Genomic DNA, 26,491 nt, shown 5'->3' with positions numbered 1-26,491 from the left:
TTATGATTTGCTGCGAGTCTCACTTGAAGTGCAGTACTGTATGTGCTTAAAGCGCTGATCCAGCAATTCAATATGGCACTAGATGTTTCATTTTTATTACTTTCAAGTTTCAACATTGACATTTCTTGTAAAAAAAAAGTGATTTGCCCTCAGGTCAAAAAGTATCCCTAAACCTTGCATGGCTTAAGTTTAGATGTTGCACATTCCGGAAAAAGTAAATTGAAAAATCATTGTGATTGATGCATTATTACTAGAACATACGTTCCCCATGCCATAAGATCATACAGTGCTGAAGGTGGTCATGCAGCCTGTGTGGTTACAGGAAAGAGAAATTAATCCTTGGTAACATTTTCATTCGGGAAACCGATTTAAAGTTTTCAGAAGAAGTTGCAACTTCATATTTTTCAGAATGATGATTCCAAATACTTGAGTTTAGGGGAGGCAGTGGCATTGTCACTTTTCTTGTAATCCAGAGACCCAGGGCAAGAGCTAGGGACCTGGGTTCAAATCCCACCATGACAGATGGTGAAATTTGAATTCCATAAAATTCAGGCATTAGGGGTTCAGTGATGACCGTGAAATGTCATCGATTGTCGTAAAATCCCACCTGGTTCCTTTCGGGGAAGGAGATCTGCTGCCCTTGTCTGGTCTGGCCAACATGTGACTCTGGATCCACTGCGTACAGCAATGTGATTGACTCTCAGTGCCCTCTGAAATGCCCTCCTGCACTCTTCATTGAACTAAGTTTGATGCCCTGGCTGAGTGATAATGATAGAGTGGGGGGAATGCTGGGCCATGAGGTTACCAATTTGTGGTTGAGTGCAGTTCAGCTGCTAATGGCCCAGAGCGCTTCATAGATGCCCAGTCTTTGAGTTGTTGGATCTGTTCAAAGTCTATCCCATTTAGCATAGTGGTGGTGCCACACAACATGATGGTCAAGCAGAAAACTGTTAAAATTGGATCCTTTTTGGTTTTGAACTTGAAATTTAACCTGTGCGAGTACTGAGGGGAATAACATTCTTTTACTGAAGGCACAGTTCCCATAGTCAGCTTTGTACATCTTGTTGTATATTTCATATCTGCGGTGAATTTTGCAGCCTTGGGGGTTCAGCCAAAACAGAGCTTCATTTAGAAGATGTTAACACTATCAGGCTGCTATGTTACGCTGCCCATTTGCACACACAAAAGGCTGATGACATCACACAATCAGAGAATCCCTACAGTGCAGAAGGAGGCCACTCAGCCCATCGAGCCTGCGCCGACAATAGTCTCACCCACTATCCCCATAAACCCATGTATTTACCTTGCTAATCTTCCTGACATGATGGGTCAATTTAACATGGCCAATCAACCTAACCCACATATCTTTGAACTGTGGGAGGAAACCCATGCAGACACGGGGAGAACGTGCCAACTCCACACAGACCGTTGCCCAAGGTCGGAATCGAACCCGGGTCCATGGTGCTGTGAGATAGCAGGACTAACCACTCTGCCACCCCAACCATTCTCTTAAAGTGCTTGTGTTCAGCTACAAGGCTGCTTGTGAGAAAGCACCACACAATGCCCATTTGTATGTCCACAATTCTTCACTACCTTTCCACAATGATAATGGATAAAACCAGTGGAAATTATGATTATTTGCTTTGAACAAAGTTAATTATTTGACTGATCGCACCATTAAGAAATGTCCCTGATTTGATTTTTGCACAACATTGACTAGGAAGTTATGTTTTTACACTCATATGTTTCCCAGCACCATTGAACAGTGTTGCGTGTTATTTTTGTTGTTTCTAAACATTCTACAACAACAGCAACTAAAACAGAATAATTTTATGAAGAACCTGTTGATAACAGTGCTTTTTGGCTTCAAACCTGCTGAATTGTGATTGCTGTGTATTTACAATACTGTACTGCAAAATGCAACCATTGTTGATATTTATTGCAGTCTGATGTTTGTATTTCAGGACAAAACTGAATTATACGGCTCGGACAGACGGTTCAGTGTATAAAATTACCCTAGATGGCATTTCTGTCGCTGTTATGCGGGAATTATTGGATTATATGTTTAGTGGCCAGGTACAGAATCTTTTCTCAGTTTTTATATTGTCCATTTTAAGAAGCCTCACAACAACAGGTTTATTTGGAATCACAAGCCTTCAGAGTGCTGCTCCTTCATCAAGTGAAGGAATCATAGAATCATAGAAACTTTACAGTGCCATTTGGCCCATCGAGTCTGCACTGACCACGATCCCACCAGGCCCTATCCCCATTATCCCTACATATTTACCCGCTAATCCCTCTAACCTATGCATCTCAGGACACCGAGGCAATTTTAGCATGGCTGATCAATCTAACCCGCCCATCTTTGGACTGTGGGAGGAAACCGGAGCACCCGAAGGAAACTCACCCAGACCGCGGAGGTTGTATGTTTGGTGTAGTCTCTATTATGGAACATTGTGGTTAAATGTCTACTTCAGTACAGGGAAAAAAGATGCCAGTGTAGAATAATTTTATCTGAAAGGAGCCGTGAAGAAGTTAAATATTTCTTCCGACAGATTATGAATGGCTGGTAATCTAATTTCATTGTTCTTTTAACTCTTCTAAAGGATGCAGTATTTCATTGTTCATCTTCAGTTTGAAAACAATGTGATGTTCAGAAGTATTTTTATTTTTGTACACTGATCTTTTTATAGGGTCTGTTCTTAATTTGTCCTTTTACACTTCAGTTAGAAGTATTAACTATTATTTTGATTGTATTTATTTTGAGGTTTGAACTGTGCATCAAAATATTTGCCTGAGTATTGAAAAGCCTAAACAGTTTAAACTTGCGACAGTCTTTTACAGCAATCATTTTGCCCTAGATTTTAAATTTATGGATGTCTTAATTTATAATGAAATGTAAGAACTAAAAGTTAACTTCATTGGGCAGCACAGTGGTCGAGTGGCTAGCACTGCTGTCTCTCAGCACCAGTGATCCAGGTTCAATTCTTGGCTTGGGTCACTGTTGCTGCGGAGGCTGCATATTCTTCTCGTGTCTGCGTGGGTTTCCTCCTGGTGCTCTGGTTTCCTCCTGGTGCTCCAGTTTCCTCCCATAGTCCAAAGATATGTGGGTTAGGTGGATTGGCAATGCTAAATTGTCCCTTAGTGTCAGGGGAACCAGCTAGAGTTAATACATGGGGCTATGGTGTTGAGACCTGCGTGGGATTGTGTTGGTGTGGACTCAATGAGCCGAATAACCTCCTTCTGCACTGTGGGATTCTTTGAAATCATGTCCACTTTATATAATGTTGCGATAGTGGCTTGATTAGCCATTGAGCAGTATGTTTCAGAGACGAACTAAGTCACTTAATTCTACTACAAATGTTGCATGATTTGTTGGTGTCTTATTGGCAGCTTTCCAAATTAGATGGACTTGCATTTAAATTCTGCACACTTAAGTGACTGCTTCAGAGGGATTCTGCAGCTGTCTTTTTCCCATGTAATTGTTAAATTTGGAATTTTTGAAGAAAGATTCTCTAAGCCCTGAAGTGAATAACATGGTTGAAAATTCCTGTGTTAACAAAAAAAAGCTTATTTTCACAAGTCATTTTAACACTGACTTCCAAGTACTTTATTTTGGTAACAAGATGATGAATTTGAGGAGTTAGGGTAATCTATCAGTAATGGGAAATATATCTGTAATGTTTCTTCCATTACTTGGTTGTTCTGTAGCTGTTTAATAAATTTCCTAGATAGCTAAAGTCAATAACATGATCTGTTGTAGTACCCTTCTTTCTCTGGTTGAGGAGTTTGTCTTGGTACACAGAATAGAATCAAAACTAAATTAATCATGAAGGGGATTTCATTAGGTGGCAAAATGAGTACAGAATTACTTTAGTGCCTGTGATAACAATCTTCTGACTGTCAAAGAACATTACAGCACAGGAACAGGTCCTTCAGCCCACCAAGCCTGCACCAACACATGACGCCTTTCTAAGGTAAAGACCTTTAGGCTCTGTGAGGTCCACATCCCTTAACTCCCTACCTATTTATATATCTGTCAACTTGCCTTTCAAATGTTGGCAATGCATTCCAGGCACTTGCCATCCTCCTATGTAAAAAGAAATTGCCTTGCACATCTTGAAAGTTTTCCCCTTTTTATCTTACACCTATTTCCACTAGTAATTGATATTTCTACCCTGGGAAGAAGACTCTGACTATCCATTCTATCTATGCCTCTCATAATTTTGTAAATTTCTATCAGGTCACACCTATCATTCTCCCAAGTTTGTCCAATCTCTCCTCATAGCTAATACCCTCTAAACCAGGCAACATTCTGGTAGATCTTTTCTATACCCTCTCCAAAGCCTCCATAACCTTCTGGTGGTGTGATGACCAGAAGTGTGCGCAATATTTCAAATGTGGCCCAACTAACGTTCTATACAGCTGCAACATGATTTGCCAATTTTTATATTCTATACTGCGAATGATGACTGAAACATGCCATACGCCGCCTTGACCCACTTTTCCACTTGTGTTGCCACTTTCAGGGAACTGTGGACCTGTACGTCTAGATCCCTCTGTAAGGGTTCTTCCATTTTGTGTATATTTTTCTCCTGCATTAGTCTTTCCAAACTGCATCACCTCACATCTGTTTGGATTAAATTCCATGTCTCTGGACTGAATTTTACGGCTGGACATAATGATTGTTATTGTGTGAAGAAACTGCAGTTTTTTGAGGTGGCTCATTTTAGAACCTGATTTTTAATTTTCAAAAGGAACTGCAGAAATCCTGGAATGGTTTGTTTTGTTTTCCAAGGTGAGACCCTGCCACATGCACTCCATCTCCCAAGATTGCCTACTTCCCGCTGTACCCAACTCTGCCCTGCCTCAGCACAAGTGCAGCTGGAACTCTCATAACCCTCTCAAAACCTCACAATTGCAACACTTCATTATTTTTCACAGCCCAGCTCCCACTTTCCGCTCTGCATAAACATGTGCGCAACAAAAATGTTACTATTCCTATCTTGATTCCCATTCATCCATCACCTGTGCTTGCTGACCTGCATTGACTACTGATCCAGCAAGATTTCTGTTTTAAAAATCTCATCCTTGTTTGCAAACCCCTCCAGGGTCTTGTCCCTCCAAATCTCCACCACATTCTCCAACCCTACAGACCTTTGAGATCAAGATCCCTCGTGCTCATCGAATTCTGGCATCTTGTATGATCCACAATTGCCAGCAATGCTTTCAGTTGGTTTTGTCCTAAATTCTAGAGTTCCTTCCCTGAACCCCTCTGCTTCCTTTTAAGACAATCCTTAAAACCTGCCTCTTTGAACGGACTTTACATCACCTGTCCTGATACTTCTGCAAGTTGACACCATTTCGATTAATGATGCCCTTGTAAAGCACCTTGACATGTTTTATTGGGCACGGTATAAATGCAAGTTGTTAACTTTAAGCCGTCTATGGTAGGGGAAATGTGAAGAGCCCAAGTGAAAATTGATTATAGTCGGAAACTTCCAACAGTGATGCTCAGCAATGAAGAAACTGTATATTCTGGGAATGTAAAACTGGAATTCTAGCATTGCAACTGTTGAAACCATTCCTGTTTCTTTCAGATTAAGCTAAGTGAAGACACTATTCAGGATATTGTGCAGGCTGCAGACCTTCTCCTCCTCACTGATTTAAAAGCACTGTGCTGCGAATTTTTGGAAAGTTGCATCGCTCCTGAGAACTGTATCGGCATACGTGACTTTGCTTTGCACTACTCGTTGCAACATGTATACTACATAGCCACTGAATATCTGGAAACACATTTCCGCGATGTTTCCCACACAGAGGAGTTCCTGGAGCTCGGCCATGAAAAAGTGAAAGAAATTATCTCTTTGGAAAAGCTGAATGTGGGAAATGAAAGATATATTTTTGACGCAGTGGTGAAATGGATTTGTCAAGATCCTGTGGGTCGAAAGGTACAGAAAATCTATCATTTCTCTTACTTTCTGATGATCACAGTAATGATTCTTTTAAAATTACCGTGTTTTTTCACTACTTATTCAACAGAGCATGTTAGCATCACTTAATACAAGGACCTTGAACGGGAATTTGGTTACGGTAGTGTTTTGTCTTGGCCTCTGACTTAAAAAATGAATGCCAACAAATTTATAATGCAGTTCTGTGAAAATTGTATCAGACAAGAAGAACAGATCTGAAAGTAATTCCTGGGACAATTATGCTACAGTAGGGTTCAGAGAATTCAGCTGAAAGAAGATATTCCTTAATTTAAACCTGTTACAACACCCACCCATCAGATTCTAGGTGGCAGAGGAGGGGAATTTGCATGTAATGGTGTTCCCGTCCATCTGCTGCCCTTGCCCTTCCAGCAGGTGGAGCTTGCAGCTTTGGAAGGTGTTGTTGAAGGATCCTTGGTGAGTTACTGCAGTGATCTTGTAGATGGTACACACTGCTTCTACTGGCATTGGTGGGGTAGGGAATGAATGTTGAAGGTGGTGAATGGGGTGCCAATCAAGCAGCCTACTTTGTTCTGGATGTTGTCAAGCTGCTTGAGTGCTGTTGAATGTCATTGTTGAGTGCCTCCCGTGCAAGCGGAGGGTATTCCATCAGACTCCCAACTTGTGCCTTGTAGATTGTGGACAGGCTTTGGGGACTGACTTGCTACAAAATTCTTAGCCTCTGATGTGTTCTTGTAGCCACTGGTGCAGTTCAATGTCTGATCAATGGGAAGTCCTGGATGTTTGGTATTCAGTGATGGCAATGCCATTGAATGTCAAGGGGAGATGGTCATTGTCCGGGTGGTCTGTATACTACACTGTTCAATGTTGTTGCACCTTTTTCATTCCTTACCTCTCACTGGGGAGATTCTGTCCTTCACTCCTCTGGAACAGCCTCTGTCTCCAATATTGTAATGCCATTTTTAATCATTACTGCCACTCTCCAGCCTGACAAGGCTTTCTTCCTTTCCTGTTTTCCCATAAACACATTAAACCCTCTAATATTTAATGTCTTGTTATTATGACCACCATGGAGGCCATGGGAGATCATTGAAAGATCTACCCATGTGCTTCGTGGAGTGTGCGCTACCTTAGTGAAGGAGCGGAGGCTCGTCCAGCAGGGGTTTTTAAACCTTAACTTTATCTGGACCAGAGTTGTATGTCCCAAGGTGAAGACTATCTGACTGTAAATGTGTAGTAGCCAGATGATGGATTATAGAACATAGAACACTACAGCACAAACAGGCCCTTCGGCCCACAAGTTGCGCCGATCACATCTATACCTACCAAGCCATAGAACTATCTAACTCCCCATCCCATTAGATGCCACATACTCATCCAGAAGTCTTTTAAAAGACCCCAGCGAGTTCGCCTCTACCACCACTGACGGCAGCCGATTCCACTCACTCACCACCCTCTGAGTGAAAATCTTACGCCTAACATCTCCTCTGTACTTGCTCCCCAGCACCTTAAACCTATGTCCTCTCATAGCGACCATTTCAGCCCTGGGGAAATAGCCTCCGAGAATCCACCCTATCTATTCCTCTCAACATTTTATAAACCTATTGCAAGCATTGTCAAAGGACACAGTATGGCAATGTTTCAAGAATAAGCAAAATAAGGAACCTTGAATTATAGGAACATTTCAGAGCAATGGGCAAGGGAGTTATGGTTAGACTGTCTACTTCTATCATTGTACCGCATGGGATGGTAGTCTCTGGGTACAAGTGAATTTTCACCTTATCGATTGTTCCCCATCAGTATTTCTCAATGACTTCTCGACGGTCCTTAAGAATTGCATTAAGTGGACTTCAGGACTATTTATTATATCAGTGTTTGAGATGTAGACTTCATCTTGGTTATGGTTATGTCAAAACCAAAAAGAAACAGAGCACAGCAAAGCAGTTTCAGGTAATTTCTCTTGTGCTGACAGTAGTTGCAACAACAAGTCCAATATCAAAGATGTTGAACAAGCAACTTAACTGCAGCGCCATGTCGAATTTTTTCCTCCTGGCTTCAGACACACTACAGCAAATCACAAATTCAGTTATCCGTGTTTTATCAGAGATAAAGACGTCGTTTCAGAACCTCCCAAAGCACTTTGCAATCAATGCAATACTTCTGAAATGTAATCCTTTATCATACCATAGGCAATGTGGCAATGGATTTTCACACCACAATCTCCTGTGAACTGTAAAGTCATAGTGATCAGGTAATCTGTTTTAGTGATGATAGTTATTGGGTAAATATTGGCCAGGACATGGACGATTATTCGACTGCTCTTCAAAATACTGCCATGGAACCTTTTCCATCCATCTCGGGCAGCAGACGGAGCTTTGGCTTAATGGCCCATCTGAAAGGCATCGTCTCTGACAGTGCATTATTCCATCAGTACTACACTGAAGTGAGTATCTCCATTAGATTGCTTATTGTGTTATGCCGAACATGACACTAAATTAAACTAATCCCCTCTGCCTGCCCTTGGTCCATATCCCTCTGTCTCTTACATATTTATGTTCTTATCTAAAAGCCCCTTAAATGCTCCTATCGTATCTGTCTGCACCAGCGCACCGGGCAATGCGTTCAAGACCCTCACTACTCTCTGTATAAAAAACACTTGCCCCTCACATCTCCTTTATACTTTTTCCCCCTCCCACCTTAAGTGATTGTCCCCTAGAATTGGAAATTTCAACTCTGGGAAAAGAATTCTGACTGTCAACCCTACCTATGCCTGTCATAATTTTGTAAACTTCTGGCAGGTCTCTCTCCGCTGCTCCAGAGAAAGTATATGTGCCGATTATATGATTGAAGTTTGCTCAGGGTTTAGTTGCATTCGGTTATTGTTTTAAGTGAGCAAGTAGGCGTTGTCCAAAATTTGGCAGGGATACCTGCAGGACCCGTCTTACATGGTGTATTCTTCCAGAAATGTAAAAGCTACGCTTTTTAGTATTCAGAGGATCTATATTTGAAATTGAATCTGTTTGAACATTAATTAATTAGGTGTCTTTTATGGCAGATTTAGTTTTCTTTTCAATCCTCTTCCCTTCCTTTCCTCACTCTAACCACCAGCACAACTCATCAGTCTTCCAGACTCAACCACTGAATAGACTGGTGAGCCATTTTCATTTCTGGGAATTTACAACTTCTACGCACACACATGCACAGGGTGAGGAATATATTAGACAAATTGAGTACAGTGACAGAATGCCAATATCTATTACTCAACTGCACAGTAACTTCTTGATTTTTTTTATGGTTAGTTAGCACCTGACAAGTTTTTGGTATCTCTTTGACACATACTGACAGTTCAACTACCAACATGCACATAATAAAACAGGTGATTACTTCAAGGAACCAGGAGTGGTACTGCAGATAATTATACTATTAGTACAAAAATTTTCTAACCAGCATTGTGATATTACTAAATAATAAAAATACATGTTGAATTTTGTACTCCAATTGTGAATATTAAAAGAGGACATAATTGTTCAAAATGTTGGTAATTTTGTAATTTCTTTGAATTCTGTTTCGTTACACTCGGTATATGTATGCAAGTAGGTTTCAATTCAAAAGGAAGCACCAATGTAAAACTTCAGTGAAGTACACAGTGGGTTGCTATTCATCCAGTCTAGACTAAAAGGGATTCAGTGACACAGCCACATATGCTGCAACTAATGAACAATGAATTTCACAACTGCATATTGATCCTTGGATTGAAAATTAATTTCTAGATGATTTTGGTAAATATATCTTTACGGCATAAACCAGGCAATATCTGTTGTCATTTTCATATCTCCCAGTTTCCTGTTGTTCCTGTCCTGTACAGAAGGTGGCACGATTCATGTTTGGATATAACTTTCCATAGCTGCCTATGGAAAGCATGCTATGCTTGTTCAAGCAATCTTTCTTTCTAAATGAGCCTTCACAGTCTCGGTGAGCTATACAGCTGAGAGGATATTTTTTATTTTTGACTGATAACAGCATTTATAGACATTCAATGTTAAGTAAATCAGCTGTACTTTCTCAGAAGACTAAGGAAATTTGGCGTGTCAGCTACGACTCTCGCCAGCTTTTACAGACACACCATAGTAAGCATTCTTTCTGGTTGTACCACAGCTTAATAGCTCCTGCTCTGCCCAAGATCACAAGAAACTACAAAAGGTTGTGAATGTAGCCCAATCCATCACACAAACCAGCCTCCCATCCATTAATTGTGCCTGCACTTTCCACTGCCTTAGCAAAGCAGCCAGCATAATTAAGGACCCAATGCGCCCTGGACGTTCTCTCTTCCACTGTTTTCCATCAGGAAAACGATACAAAAGTCTACAGTCACGTATCAGCTGACTCAAGAACAGCTTCTTCCCTGCTGCCATCAGACTTTTAAATGAACCTACTTTGTATTAAGTTGATCTTTCTCTATGCCCAAGTGATGACTGTAACACTACATTCTGCACTCTCTCGTTTCCTTCTCTGTGAATGGTATGCTTTGTTTGTACAGCGTGCAAGAAACAATACTTTATATTGTGCGCTCATACATGTGACAATAATAAATCAGATCATTAATGTATCACTTCGTTTTTTTTTACTGAATTGTTCTGTCATCTTAGACTGATGGGTACGTTTTTAGTTTGTGGAAGTAGTTGAAATGTGAACTTTTCTGGCTGAAATGAGTTTCAAAATTGAAGGAAACAATGCTCCTTTTGTATATCTATTGTCACATGATCCTGGTGCTTGCCATCCACCTACAAAAGTTCAAACCTGCACTTGTTAAGTATCCAATGTCCAACAGTACCCCTTCTAACCAGGATAGGCCGGGGTCACTTTGGATTCGAGGTGGCTCTAAGATGGTACACCTAGCAAAGAGATGTTGGAACCAAGTCAAACCTCTATCGCAGGCAGGATGTTGCTCATGTTGTCCTGTTTAATAGCTTCCAGTTTAAACTGCCGAACAATCTGGACTGATCATCAGGTCTAATAGGGCAAGATTGCAACGTGCTGCAAACTTAGTTTGGGGAATATGCAGCCCGAGTCATTAATAGAGCCTGAAATTATAGACTGGTCACCTGAAGCTGAGACCCCTCCCTCCAGGCTCCAGATAATTCTGCAAACTAACCATGCTGATTGTGTCCCTGTCAATGTGCACCTAAATCCCCCTGTAACATGTCCCTGTAGGAAGAGTGCACTGTACATTGGTCAGATAGAAACCCAGCAATGGGCGCTGATTGCATAGGCAGTTTGAGTTAGAGAGATTTGAACAAGATGCGGTTAGACATCCAGCTCCTCCCAGAAATTCAAAATGTTTTCACTCGGCTCTTTTCCTTTCTTCCATACTTCTGAAAATTATTTCTCTTGTTATAACATTCTGTTTGGTGGTCGTTCCCAAGTCAAAATCTTTTCTGTACGCTTGTTACTTTCAAAGTTGCTGATTATAAGCTTTGTGACTAATTGATGATCTGTTTTTTGCGTTTTACTGAAATTGGATAGTTGTAGATAAGGTGACACAGTGATTGGCACTGCTGCTTCACAGCACTAGGGAACCGGATTCACTTCCAGTCTCAAGTGACTGTGTGGAGTCTGCATATTCTCCCTGTGTCTGCGTGGGTTTCCTTCGTGCTCCGATTTCCTCCCAGACTCCGAAGATGTGCAGGTTAGGTGGATTGGCCATGTGGTCTTTCTTGATTTTTCAGAAGGCGTTTGACAAGGTACCTCACAAGAGGTTATTGCAGAAGGTCAGGGGACATGGAGTTGGGGGTAGGGTGTTAGCGTGGATAGAGGATTGGTTGTCAAATAGGAGGCAGAGAGTGGGGTTCAATGGGTGCTATTCGGATTGGCGGTTGGTGACTAGTGGAGTGCCCCAGGGGTCGGTGCTGGGGCCTCAGCTATTTACCATTTATATAGATGATCTGGAGGAGGGAACCGAGTGTATGGTGTCGAAATTTGCTGATGACACCAAGATTGGTGGAACGGCAAATTGTGCGGAGGGTGTGGAGAGTCTACAGAAGGATCTAGATAGGCTGGGCGAATGGGCCAGGAACTGGCAAATGGAATTTAATGTTGGCAAGTGCAAGGTGGTCCACTTTGGTAGGAATAATGGTAGGAAGGATTATTACTTACGTGGAGAAAAACTGCAGCAGGCGACGGTGCAGAGGGACCTTGGGGTCCTTGTGCATGAGTCGCAAAAACCCAGCTTGCAGGTGGTCAGGAAGGCAAATGGGATGCTGGCCTTCATAGCGAGGAGGATTGGATATAAAAGTAGGGAGGTCTTGCTGCGGCTGTATAAGGCATTGGTGAGGCCGCAGCTGGAGTACTGTGTGCAGTTTTGGGCGCCGTACTTACGCAAGGATATTTTGGCCTTGGAGGGAGTGCAGAGGAGGTTTACTAGGCTGATGCCGGAGTTGAGGGGGTTGAACTATGAGGAGAGGCTGAATAAACTAGGCTTGTACTCGTTAGAGTTTATAAGAATGAGGGGAGATCTCATTGAGACGTATAAGATGATGAATGGGATGGATAGGATAGAGGTGGAGAGACTCTTCCCGCTCAGAAAGGACAGTAGGACTAGGGGGCACAGCCTCAAGGTAAAGGGGGGGCAGTTTAGAACGGAGTTGAGGAAGAACTTCTTCACTCAAAGGGTGGTGAATCTCTGGAATTCTCTGCCCGTTGAAGTGGTTGAGGCTACCTCGCTAAATATTTTTAAGACGCGGGTTGATGGGTCTTTGATAAAAGAGGGGATTAAGGGTTATGGGGAGAGGGCGGGAATGTAGAACTGAGCCACGACAGATCAGCCATGATCTTATTGAATGGCGGGGCAGGCTCGAAGGGCTAGATGGCCTACTCCTGCTCCTATTTCTTATGTTCTAAATTGCCCCTTAATATCCCAAGATGTGTGGGTTGGATAAATTAGCTGTGGCGTATGTGCAGTGTTACAAGGATGGGGTGGGGTGGGAATGGGGAAAGATGGTTAAGTCAGTCTGTCAGAGCGTTGGTACAGACTTGCTGGGCTGAATGTCTTCCTCCTGCATTGTAGGGATTATATGGTAAGTGACACATCAGATGTTTAATGATTTAATTAATTATTTTAGGTTCATATGAAAGACGTGATGTCTGTGGTTTGGGTGAATGGCCTGGATCCTAGTTACCTGAGAGAGCAAATGCTGAATGAACCTGTGGTGCGTGAAATTGTCAAAGAGTGTACCAACATTCCCCTCAGCCAGAGAGAAGGAGAGGCTCAGCTGGCTACCTTCAAACCTAGAGGATATTCCGAATGTATAGTGACAGTGGGTGGAGAAGAAAGAAGGTGAGTCCAGCCCAACGGATTCAAATTAATTGTCTATATTGTGACAAAAATAAAATGTTATATTTGTGTAATTTGCAAATCTGTTTCCCCAACCCCTGAAGTTTTGTAATGGGAATAGAATTTCAGTTGTTCAAATGTAATTGTTATAAATAAATTGTGGTAACCTTTGGTAGGGCGTTATGGTGTACCGCAAATGGTTGCACACGGGGGTTTGTGGCTGCAACATACAATATGATAAATGGTAAGAGAAAATTGGGTCAATTAGAATTGTCCTGGCATACTGTAAAACAAAAGCAAGGAAGAAAAGTACTGCTCACCATTTCAGAAACAAAATAGCGTGTCGCTTCAAGCAAAGCCAGATGGGGGAATGGGAATGAAAAATAAATCTATATATTTATTATGTGATGCATTACTAATTAAAGGGTACAGCAAGAGTTGTTTGAAATGGTTAACAAAGGAGACCACATGCTAAACATTTGAATTATAGAATTTCACAGCAATGGAGAGGCCATTTGATTCGTAATGCTGCTGTTCCCTGAAAGAGCTTTGCACTTTTATCCTTTTTTTTGCCCTATGCTCGTGAAATTTAAATGTTTATCATTTAAGTATTCATCCACTTCTCCGTTAAAGGTCCTGTGTTCGGCTTCCACCATTGTTTTTGGTTGGCATGCCTCATGCCATCTCCTAACAAGCCTTTGTGTAAAAAGAAACACGTATTTCGGAGGGTAGAAATATCTACATATATTTATCAGTGCTTCATTATCCTTTAGTATGCGAAAGCCTACAGCTGTGATGCGGTGCATGTGTCCGTTATATGACCGCAATCGACAACTTTGGATTGAATTGGCCCCAATGAGTATTCCACGCATTAACCATGGAATATTGTCAGCAGGTAAGAATGTGGATAGTTTATAGCTTACCATAGGAAATGTCTAACAAGCATTGGATCTGATACAGTTGACACCATTTGCTAATGAATGATGTATTTGAGAAGACCCACTCTGACTTGCCTATTTCCATTATCATTTTACATATTTCTGTATCAATAAAAATACAGTGCATGGCTGAAATACACTGAGTCTTTTCATGGGTTTTGCATTCGAACTGTTAAATAAGCAGATCATTAAGAATTTTAAAAATTATAATTGAATTTTTGTCTCAAGATGGCACTGGAGTGAGGCGACTTCTTGCAAGCTGTGCCCAGCATACCTTCTAATTTTATCATTTACTCTTGTTCTTTGCTTCTAAAACTTTATTCTAACACTTTTAAACTCCTTTCTCTACACCCTAGCTATGACTGTAACACTACATTCTGCACTCTCTCATTTCCTTCTCCTACGAATGGTATGCTTTGTCTGTAAAGCACACTGTAAAGTATTGTTTCTTGTGCATGTTAATACATGTGACGATAATAAATCGAATCAAAAGAATTGTGGTTGCTAATAAGCTTCCTGTAGTTTTGCATGTTACATGCATCATTTGAGTTCAACAGACAACTATTTGTTTGTAGCTACTACAATAACTTAAAGTTAGTGCTTTTCCTTAACATGAGCCAAAAGAAAACACTCCATCCTTAGCCACTTTCAGAGATTGTCATCTAACAACACGTTACAAGTGTAAGTTTTGGATTAGTTGATTTGAACACCCAAGAAATACTCCTTGAAACCACTTTATAAAACTGTTAGCAGATCTAAGTAACTACTACACAGGCTGGAAGTTGGCTGGGCCATTGATGCATGCTGTCAAAATTACTGTTGTATTCTTGCCAGCAATTGAACTGTGTTACTCAACACAAAGTCGATTTTTTTTTTCTGTAAGAGTGGCTTTGGCCAGTTTTGGTTATTTTCCCATTTGTGATAGGGTTTCTTTGGGCCTTTTTGATTTGGATAATGAAATGTATAAAAGGTACTTCAAAAAAATTAAAACAATAACAGCCTCCACAAAATCCTTGACACAAAAGTCTGAATAATAACCGGAATTCTCCAGCCGCTCCTGCTGGCTGGATGTTCTGATCCCGCTGCAGTGAACGGAGATTTGGCTGAGCACCAAATTCTCCATCCTCGCTTGCTTGCAGCAGCGGGACGTGAGCGGCTGGAATTTTAATAAACATTTCCACGCTACTTTCCCCCACAGCCCCACTTAATTGTCTTTCTTTCAATTCAAGTAGAGTTTCCTACCCATTGATAAAGCAATATTTCAAGCAGTATTCTCTAAGTGCCTATGGTTTGACTTTTTCAATTTACATGTCTTTCTGAGAGGCAGAGAATCATTATAGAATAGTGACGATGCTGTTTCAAGTAAGAGTCAGAATACTGAAGAGTATGTTTTTCTCTCTTTCCCTGTAGAGGGGTTCCTCTTTGTGCTGGGTGGCCAGGGTTCAGACAAAGTGACATTAAGTTCAGGAGAGAAATATGACTCCGATACTAACTGCTGGACTCCCATCCCTCCAATGAATGAGGTAAGTGTCTGCAAAGTTTAAAATCGTCCAAGCTCATGATTCACTGAATTACGTTCGATGTTACTTCCTTGATTAAATTATTAATCTAATTAAAAATTGTGTTTGAGCTGTGCCAGTTTTGCAAAATAGTTTTTTTTTTAATGACCCTGGAGTAAATTTGGCAATTCTACAATGTCCGACATCTGAATTTCTTTATTCTGAATATAACAGTTAATGTTTTTATCCAGTTGGTGTCAATTCCCCCCACCCCACATCAGCGAAACAATTCTAACGAAATGAGAAGGATGTTCTGTGTGACCTTGGTGTGTTCCACTTTCCTGCCCACCTTGGCCTCTCTACAGTTTTTGACTTTGTCAGCCATTGATGTCATCTGCCAGTTCTCCTGAATACTGATGAATGGGATTGCTTAGCGTAGCCAGAGCATCCCTCCCCAGTTCTGTTCTCTGACCTTGAATCGCAAACACCCCCTGATCGCAATCATCATCACTGTCCAACAGAGCATCTTACTCAGGCCTATCCCTATAACCCCACACATTTACTTCACTAATCTCCCTAACTACACATCTTGGAATGCTAAAGAGTAATTTTGCTAATCCATCAAACCTGCACCTCTTTGGACAGTGGGAGGAAACTGCAGCACCCAGAGGAAATTCGCACCCCCTCCTTCTTTTTTCTCATACAAATGCTGCCCTTTGGCAATGTTAACCATGGATATACAGCGTCTGTGGAGAGAGAGTAGAGCCAATGTTTCAAGTCTAAATGATCCTTCGTCAGAACTGAGGGAAGAGAGACAGCAGAGATCCATACTATGAAGGTATGGAGGGGTGCTACCATGGGCACAGTGGCCTCTACAATTGGAAAGACACTAAGTGTTGTTCAGAGTGGGTGTACGACTTATGGTTTTCAGAGAAAACATTCCACCACCACCACCACCACCCCCCCACCGCGCGGCATTAATTGTGAAAGAAAGCAGAAGGGAGGGAAAAATGAAATTGTCCATTGGGCTAGTTGTATTTTTTTTACATACTGTATTTGTGCTAGTTGTAGTTAGGTGAATATGAGTGTTCTAGTATTTTATTTATTCATTCACAGTATGTGGGTGTCACTGGCTAAACCACCTTTTATTGCCCATCCCTAATTGCCCTTGAGAGTGAGACTGGTGAGCTGCCTTCTTGAACTGCTGTAGTCCATGTGATATAGGTACACCCACAGTGCTGTTAGAAAGGGAGTTCCAGGATTTTTGACCCAGCAGCAGTGAAGGAATATTTCCAAGTCAGGAGAATTATTGGCTTGGAGGGAAACTTCCAGGTGGTAGTATTCCTATGGATTTGCCCTGACTTTCTAGATGATGGTGTTTGCAGGTTTGGAAGATGCTGTTGAAGGAGCCTTGGTGAGTTCCTGTAAAACATCTTAAAAATGATACACATTATGGCTATTATGTGTTGGTATGAAGGGAGTGAATGTTTATGGATTGGGTGCCAATTAAATAGGCTGTTTTGTCCAGGATAATGTTCAGCTGCTTCTGTGATGTAGGAGCTGCATCCATCCAGAGATGAAATACTCCCTTTAGATTCCGAACATCTCACATGCTGTTATAGCCACAGTGGGTCCAGTTAAGTTTTTGGTCAATGATACCCCTCCCTCCACCACGATAATGTCAAGGGCAATGGTTAGGTTCTCTTTTGTTGACGATTGTCATTGCTTGACACTTGCGTGACACGAATATTACTTGCCCATTTCAGCCTGGATATTTTCCAGGTCTTGCTATATTTGGACATATACTGCGTCAGTATCTGAGGAGTCATGAATGATGCTGAACGTTGTGCAATCATCATCACTGAGCAACAGAGCATCTTACTCAGGCCTATCCCTATCACCCCACACATTTACTTCACTAATCTCCCTAACTACACATCTTGGAATGCTAAGGAGTAATTTTGCTAATCCATCAAACCTGCACCTCTTTGGACAGTGGGAGGAAACTGCAGCACCCAGAGGAAATTCGCACAGATACAAGGCGAGTATGCAAACTGCGCACGGTCGCCCAAGGCCAGAATTGAACCCGGGTCCCTGACGGGGTGAGGCAGCAGGGCTGAGCCCTGTACTATCGCGGAGATGTCTGGCAAGGTTAACAAAATTGACAAGTTGGTCTTTGTTAATATACAACTTTTCAAATTTGAGATTTGGCCAAACCAGCAATGGTGCCTCTTTTAGCCTCCTGAGCCTCTAATATGGTGGACAGGGAACACATTGTGTCATTGTGTCCATCATATTGGTAAAGTCCAAAAAGGACTGTAGCAACTGCATATCTCTGTTTGAAACCCCCACTGCAAAATTGGGTTACCCTGAGACAACTTTGCCTGTGGTAGCTATTCTTCTGAAAGCCAGGCTGAAATGTGATTGTACGCATGATCCATAAAGGGAATGCATGTTAGCTCACAGCCAACAAGATAATTTTTTGTAAATATTCAGTAGAGTTGCACTGAAAATTAGTGATCTTCCAAACTCCCATTCATTAGAAGATGAGCCACTGTCATTCACCCATACCACTCAGCCATCCCTATCGATTCCTGCTCCTAAGTCACCCAGTTGAGGTCCAGATGCAAGCTGCAGGTGGATCTACAAGTTGCCTGTTGCATTTGGGGGTGTTTAACTCCTCAGCATTCAAACTATTGAAAATCATTTCCAAATGATCATTTTCATATTTGGATTTTTGGTCAAGACGAGTTGCATTTTAATAGCACTTTTAACATTGCAAAATGTCCAGCAAAAAAATGGTCATTTTTAGTATACTTTCTGTTATGCAGATCCACCTTCCACCTGAATGGTAATGCTAAGACAGATTATTCAGTTTTAATCATGTATATGTATTTTCAGGCCAGACACAATTTTGGAATTGTGGCAATAGATGGCGTACTTTATATTCTGGGTGGTGAAGATGGTGAAAAGGAACTGCTATCAATGGAGGCCTATGATATTCACACTAAGACATGGACCAAACAACCTAATATGACCATGGTTCGAAAGGTGAGTGTCATTAATTTTGCTATATAGAGAGAAGTGCTGATACCTTTGCTACAGTCTGCTGACAGTGCAGTCACAGTGTGGTGGTAGTTGATTTTTATGTTTATTTATGAATTAGTTTTACAAGTATGCTTACATTAACACTGCAATGAAATTACTGTGAAAATCCGCTACTCGCCGCACTGATGCCTGTTTGGGCACATTTAGCCCGGCCAATGCACCTAACCAGCACGTCTTTCAGACTATGGGAGGAAACAGAGCACTCTGAGGAAATCTGCGCAGATACAGGGAGAAGCTACAGACTTGTAAAATGCTCAGTAATTGCTTAGTTTTAACCATATTACTGGGTACTGTTTTTCTGCAAAAAATATAGAACTTTGGTGCATTGCCAACTGTATAAGTAATAGAATGTATAAAAATAGGACATTTCAACCAGCACTTCAGAGTTAGTTAGCTTTGTAATTGAATGGAAGCAAGCGCATTTAAAGGTTCATTCCTAACCAGAGCACATTACAGGGCCGGCAGATTGATTTCCATTTGCTGACGCTACATCACCAGTACTTGCAATACAACTAGCCCTAATGACATTTGCTAAGGATGGTAAATATACAGTGGTCCATCTCATTACAACTGGGTTATTGTGTTAAACAATATAAACTTCAGGACCATTTTGACCGACCCTTTATTTAGTGACTTGGGAGTGTTTCAAGTTCAGTCTGTCTGTGCACTTAAACTATTGGATAAGCCCTTTTACACATTAAACGGTAGTGTGTACAATAATGCGTACCATTTATTATTGACAAAATATTTTATTAGCACCCTAACCAACCATGCAGAATAATGGCCTCCATTCAAAATTCATTAGTGAATATAATGAGGACTGTCAAGTTGATTTCTACAAGCCTGATCACACCATAGGATGAGTTCTCTGATCATTTTAGTTGTTTGAACTGATTGACGGCTGATGCCTGTCCCCATTAACCAGTTAAATTCATGATTTTTCTATGATTGCTTTTCCCTGAGCCATAGTTCGTTGAAACTAACTTTTGATGCAGGTCCTCATAGCAGCATTTGTTGCACATTTGTATTGCCTTTCTACTGCCCCCTATTGTGAAAATCCTATGTTTTAAAAGCCTTTGTGTATTTCAGTCTTAATTAATTAAGCTTAGTATTTCTCCACCTAGCTTATATTGTTATACGTGCTTATTTTATGGTGAAGTTCATTCTCCTCTAATGTTGGCAGCGTCATTTAATAGAAAAGACAGGCTTTATGACAACATTTAAACCAATTCTGTCTACATTGCTTAAACAAAAGTAACGTAAAAACATCAATACTCTTATATAAACCATGTTTATGTCTGAAGGTTACAATTAGCATTCACAGTTCTTAGAATCGTAAAATTTCTACAGTGCAGAAGAAGCCATTCGCCCATTGAGTCTGTATCAACTCATGGACAGATTATCCTCGCGGACAGAATATCTTACCCAGGTCCTCTGCCCCATCCCCCTAACCCCATGTATTTGTCTCACTAATCCCTTTAACCTTCGTATCTTGAGGCACTAAAGGATCAATTTAGCACGGCCAATCCACCTAAGCTGCACGTCTTTGGACTGTGGGAGGAAACCCACGCAGACATAGGAAGAATGTGTTAACTCCATACTCAGTGGCCTAAGGCCAGCCTCGAATCCAGGTTCCTGGAGCTGTGAGGCAGCAGTGATAATCAATGTGCCACCCATTGATTAGGGAGGGGAAAAATAACAATGGCCCCCATTGCTCCTCAGTCTTCACTGTCTGTTGGAAGAGCACCTGTGCAGACTAGGTGAAACCAGATATGTTTCAACTCTGATACAACACATTGGCCCAGATTTTGTACTTGGACACACTGAGGGAGGATTTAGCATGGCCAGCATGTCTTTCGGAATTTGGGAGGAAACCGGAGCACCCGGTGAAATCCCATGCAGACTTGAGGAGAACGTGCAAACTCCACACAGTCAGTGATCCAAGTGGAGAATCGAACCGTGGTCCCTAACGCTGTGCCACCCATATGGTTTATGGATGAAAACTGGAAGAAAGCAGGAGAGCAAAAACAAACTGCACATTTAAATACTAAAATTTTCTGATACCTGCAACGATTTAGAGATGGAAGGATCATACACTACAATGGCAGCACTAGAGAAATTTGCGAATTTACTGTAACATTTCAGGACTTGTTCACAGACATGCTTCGCTGAAGAAATAGTTGGCTTTGTTTTTGAAATTGAGGATTGATGTTGAAAGGTTGAATTTTCCACATTTCCATATGTTTTCTAACAGATTGGCTGCTATGCAGCTATGAAGAAGAAGATTTATGCAATGGGTGGTGGTTCGTATGGGAAATTGTTTGAATCGGTTGAGTGCTATGATCCCAAGACCCAGCAGTGGACTGCAATCTGCCCATTGAAAGAAAAAAGGTTAGTGTGCAAATCAGCTTCTTTTGTAAATTGGTTGTTGTATTTAAAAGACAGCTGTGCAGGGATTTATGGTTTATGAGTGATTATCTGCTCAAATGATCTGTTTTTTTTTTAAATGGGAGAAGCCACAACAGTATTTTATCCACAAGTCATCTTGGCCAACTTCATGTGAAGAAACCCGATCAGTCCAAATGCATTTTGCTCACTGTTAATGTCAAGCAAATGAAAACAATGCTGCGAACGTCACTGGTGGATTGACTTTCACATACCGGTCACTGGATAGAACAAAGCACAAAGCGATGCAATTGTATTAATCCTTTGCTAACTGCTTCTGGTGGGATTTTAAAATAAGAATTGCTGATACTAAACAGATGATTGCATTGCAGAAAGTTGAACAACAGTGTGTTATAAATTCCGCTGTAACGTCCCCCTGTGTATAATTTGGCGCTGCTTCGTGTTTTTTTGGAGGAGGCTGCACCTGGGATTGCCAGGAACTGACTTTTCCTGAACACTTCATCCTGACACAACAACTGTTCGGCAAAGAGGGTGTTTCACCATCAACACCCAGTTTTTAAACATCAACATTGCCATGGATTAATGATTTAATGCCCTGCCTGTTTTCCTTGATAGTTTTTTAAGGTGGAAAATGTTTGTTTAAGCAGCCGGTAAGATGTCATTGGAGGAAACTGGCTGAGGGGAGTTATTTAGCTTAACAATAGAAAGAAACCATATTAACTTGACAAGAGATTGTGATTAGCACATAGTAGCAATTCTTCTTAGTTAACAAATTGTGGGTGGCACAGTGGTTAGCACTGCTGCCTCATAGCTCGAGAGACCCAGGTTCAATTCCCGGGTTGGGTCACCTGTCTGCGTGGAGTTTGCACATTTTCCCCGTGTCTGTGTGGCTTTCCTCCGGGTGCTGTGATTTTCTCTCACAATCCGAAGATGTGCGGGTTAGGTTGGTTGGCCATGCTAAATTGCCCTTTGATGTCCTGGGGCCTCAGCTTTTTACCATTTATATAGATGATCTGGAGGAGGGAACCGAGTGTAGAGTGTCGAAATTTGCTGATGACACCAAGATTGGTGGAACGGTAAATTGTGCGGAGGGTATGGAGAGTCTGCAGAAGGATCTAGATAGGCTGGGCGAATGGGCCAGGAAATGGCAAATGGAATTTAATGTTGGCAAGTGTGAGGTGGTCCACTTTGGTAGGAAAAATGGTAGGAAGGACTATTACTTACGAGGCGAAAAACTGCAGCAGGCGACGGTGCAGAGGGACCTCGGGGTCCTTGTGCATGAGTTGCAAAAACCCAGCTTGCAGGTGCAGCAGGTGGTCAGGAAGGCGAATGGGATGCTGGCCTTCATAGCGAAGGGGATTGAATATAAAAGTAGGGAGGTCTTGCTGCAGCTGTATAGGGCATTGGTGAGGCCGCAACTGGAGTACTGTGTACATTTTTGGGCGCCACACCTGCGCAAAGATATTTTGGCCTTGGAGGGAGTGCAAAGGAGGTTTACTAGGCTGATACCGGAGTTGAGGGGGTTGAGCTATGAGGAGAGGCTGAATAAACTGGGCTTGTACTCGTTAGAGTTTAGAAGAATGAGAGGAGATCTCATTGAGACGTATAAGATGATGAATGGGATGGATAGGATAGAGGTGGAAAGACTCTTCCCGCTCAAAAAAGACAATAGGACTAGGGGGCACAGCCTCAAGATAAAAGGGGGGCGGTTTAGAACGGAGTTGAGGAGGAACTTCTTCACTCAAAGGGTGGTGAATCTCTGGAATTCTCTGCCTGTTGAAGTGGTGGAGGCTGCCTCGCTAAATATTTTTAAGACGCGGGTTGATGGGTTTTTGATAGGAGAGGGGATTAAAGGTTATGGGGAGAGGGCGGGAAAGTGGAACTGAGCAGCGACAGATCAGCCATGATCTTATTGAATGGCGGGGCAGGCTCGAAGGGCTGGATGGCCTACTCCTGCTCCTATTTCTTATGTTCTTATGTTCTTATGTCCTGGGATGCATAGGTTAGAGGGATTAGTGGATTAAATATGTGGGATAGGGCCTGGATGGGATTGTTCTTGGTGCAGACTCGATGGGCTGAATAGCCTCCTTCTGCACTGTAGGGTTTCTATGTTGATATAAATTTTTCTCAGTAATCCCTTCTCAAAACTCTTCCAATGATAATGTAGTTATCACTGTTCATGTTACAAATTTCTACAGGTTTAAATTTTAGTACTACATCGTAGTAAAGTAATTAGAAAAAATTTTAAGAGTGAAAATTGATTTTTAAAGTAAATATTTGATTTGCCCTAAATAAGACTGTTTTTACCGTCATATACAAATCAAGCATGTTAAAGTGATTAAGCCCTCTGTTTTTTGTTTGTTGTGGCTTTTGTCCCAATCATGCTGGTGTTGTTTCATTGGAATAACACAATTGTGAATTCCCATGCAGCAAATTTGTTTTTCAAGTTTTATGTTGAGAACTGTAAAAATTTCAAGTGTGTGTTTTTTCTCCCTGCCCTGTGCAGTGACTGCAGCTGTAACATTGACTGCATATTTTCAGTACTGAATTATATGAAGCAAGAAAAGGTCATTGAGCCCATTAGTTCTAAACAGTTTAAACCCAGTTTGGTTTGGTCATTAGTACCTGAATTTAGTTCTGGCAATGCAAACAGTTTGATCCTTTAGGTACTTAATTTGAACTGTTGTACTTTTGAATAATTCAAATTGCCCTTTAAAGAGCCAACATGCTATTTTAATCAAATTGTGTTATTAAAACATTCAAATTATTTTAAGACAAAGGGCAGGATTCTCTGACCGTTAACGCCAGCAAGGTTCTCTGTTCCTGCTGCAGCGAACAGAGATCGGACTCAGCACTAAATTCTTTGTCCTCATTGGCAATGGCTGAAGAATTCTGACCAAAAACTTTAAATGATCAAAAATACTTGTTGTGGTACTTGGGTAATGTCATATCAGTGTAGTGATTCAAATAAATTCTGAAATATCATAAATGAAGTGATTTAACGTGGCATAACATCCAGTGACAAGTCCGCTGAATTTCTACACTTGATGCCTGTAGCACAAGTTGCTGTCCATGTATCACGATTTATGTAAAACGTTTGGAGGCTGTGAAAATGATGGCTTCTGAGTAGATTTGAGAGATGAAGAGATAATTACTTGCATTATTACAATGCTGCTGTCTTGCAGGAAGGTGTTAGGCCGTGCCTTCTCAGCTCCCCAGAGTCAGATTGGGAGCTATCCCAAAGATGAGCTGGGGAATAACTTTTAGAACTTCACAAGTAAGTATTTGCACACCAGTTGTCTAGAGGTGCAGCCTCTGGGTAATTGCCCTGCCCTGTGAACCATCTGAAAATGCGATTTTTAAATTATAAACTTCGGATGTTCCACCAGGGTTGCACCAGTTACTCAGAAAAAGTTTGAATTAAAACTTCTTCAAACTTCTGGGTAACTATTGTAAAAAGTAGTAGGAGAGCTGTCATAGAGTCAGAGGTTTACAGTATGGAAACAGGCCCTTTGGCCCAACTTGTCCATGCTGCACAGTTTTTACTATTTTAAGCTAGTCCCAATTACCCGTGTTTGGCCCATATCCCTCTATACCAATCTTACCTATGTTTTTGATTTGATTAGATTTATTATTATCACATATATTAGTATTCAGTGAAAAGTATTGTTTCTTGCACGCTATACAGACAAAGCATACCGTACACAGGGAAGGAAAGAAGAGATGCAGAATGTAGTGTTATGGTAACAGCTATGGTTTAGAGAAAATTCAACTTAATACGAGGTAGGTCTATTCAAAAGTCTGATGGCAGCAGGGAGGAAGCTGTTTGAATCAGTTGGTACATAATCTCAGACCTTTGTATCTTTTTCCCAGCAGAAGAAGTTGGAAGAGAGTATGTCTGTGGTGGGTGGTGTCCTTAATTATGCTGGCTGCTTTTGAATCAGTGGAAGTGTAGACAATGTCAGTGGATGGGAGGCTGGTTTGCATGATGACTGGGCTTCATTCACGACCCTTTAGTTTCTTGCAGTCTTTAGCAAAGCAGGAGCTATACTAAGCTGTGATACACCAGAAAGGATTATTTCTATGGTGCATCTGTGGAAGTTGGTGAGAGCTGTAGCAGACATGTCAAATTTCCTTAGTCTCCTGAGAAATTGGAGGCATTGGTGAGCTTTTGCATGGAGCGACCGGCACAGGTCATTAGTGATCTGGACACCTAAAAACTTGAAGCTCCACTATTCCTTCCCATGTAATTGTCGAACTGCTTTTTAAAAGACAAAGCTGTATTCGCCTCTGCTACTGTCTCTGGCAGCTCATTCCAGACACTCACCACCCTCCGTGTGAAAAAATTGCCTGTCTGAACCCTTTTGTATCTCTCCCCCTCACTTTAAATCTATGCTGTCTAGTTTTAGATTCCCCTATCTTTGGGAAAAGGTGTTGACTATCTAGCTGATCTATGCCCCTCATTATTTTATAGACCTTTATACGATCACCCCTAAGCATCCTATGCTCCAGGGGAAAAAGTCCCAGTCTATTCAATCCCCCCTTATAACTCAAACCATCACCAAACTCCCAACCGCCATCCCCATTTGAAGACAAGGGACAAGCAACAGAGGCCAAATTCTGAATTGTCATGTGCAGTGCCACAGGAAATTTCAATAGAATCTGTGATAAATGCTGATCATTTTCTGTACTGTGGCTTTCCTTTTGTTAACATGGCTAAACAGTAGTTGAATTGTATTCAGTTGTTTCACTTTATGATAAGGCAAGGCATATTTGTAACCAAGAAAATTGCTTTGTATCAATGAAGTATGCATTTTCTAATGTTTGGTTTGCAAAGTTTTTTTTAGTCTTCATTGTTGAGAAGCAATGAAGGGGAATGTAAAGACATTAAAAATCCTTCCTTGAAGATACTACGCAATGCATTTCGGGCCTGTTTGCAGTCAACATTGTGAAGTTACAACTGTTGAATCCCTACAGTGCAGAAGAAGGCCATTCAGCCCATTAAGTCTGCACCAACTCTCTGAAAGATCTCCTGACCCAGGCCCAACCGCCAACTCCATCCCTGTAACCCATGCATTTACCATGGCTAAATCCATTTAACCTGCACATCTTTGGACACCAAGGGCAGCTTAGCGTAGCCAATCCACATAACCTACACATCTTTCAACTGTGGGAGGAAACTGGAGCACCTGGCGGAAACTCTTGACAGACACGGAGAAAATGTGAAAACTCCACATTGTCATCAAATCTGCAATCGAG

At 41.5% G+C, this 26,491-nt stretch overlaps 1 protein-coding gene across 2 annotated transcripts in view; it reads left to right on the top strand.

Moving 5' to 3' along the window:
* gan (gigaxonin) overlaps positions 1–26,491 on the top strand; it is an 80,387-nt gene that overhangs the window by 7,604 nt on the left and 46,292 nt on the right. The window contains exons 2-8 of one of the 2 annotated variants that reach the window (XM_080186764.1): positions 1,965–2,076; positions 5,601–5,951; positions 13,070–13,284; positions 14,055–14,176; positions 15,630–15,742; positions 18,620–18,769; positions 21,081–21,217. In XM_080186764.1, the coding sequence (XP_080042890.1) occupies positions 1,965–2,076; positions 5,601–5,951; positions 13,070–13,284; positions 14,055–14,176; positions 15,630–15,742; positions 18,620–18,769; positions 21,081–21,217 (1,200 nt within the window). The remainder of the gene's footprint in view (positions 1–1,964; positions 2,077–5,600; positions 5,952–13,069; positions 13,285–14,054; positions 14,177–15,629; positions 15,743–18,619; positions 18,770–21,080; positions 21,218–26,491) is intronic. The other variant, XM_080186765.1, reaches the window with a different exon arrangement.

Source organism: Carcharhinus amblyrhynchos, chromosome 4, assembly GCF_965287045.1.
Source record: "Carcharhinus amblyrhynchos chromosome 4, sCarAmb.v2.hapA, whole genome shotgun sequence".
In the NCBI taxonomy this organism is placed as follows: Eukaryota; Metazoa; Chordata; class Chondrichthyes; order Carcharhiniformes; family Carcharhinidae; genus Carcharhinus; species Carcharhinus amblyrhynchos.
This window is presented reverse-complemented; position numbering and strand designations above follow the sequence as displayed.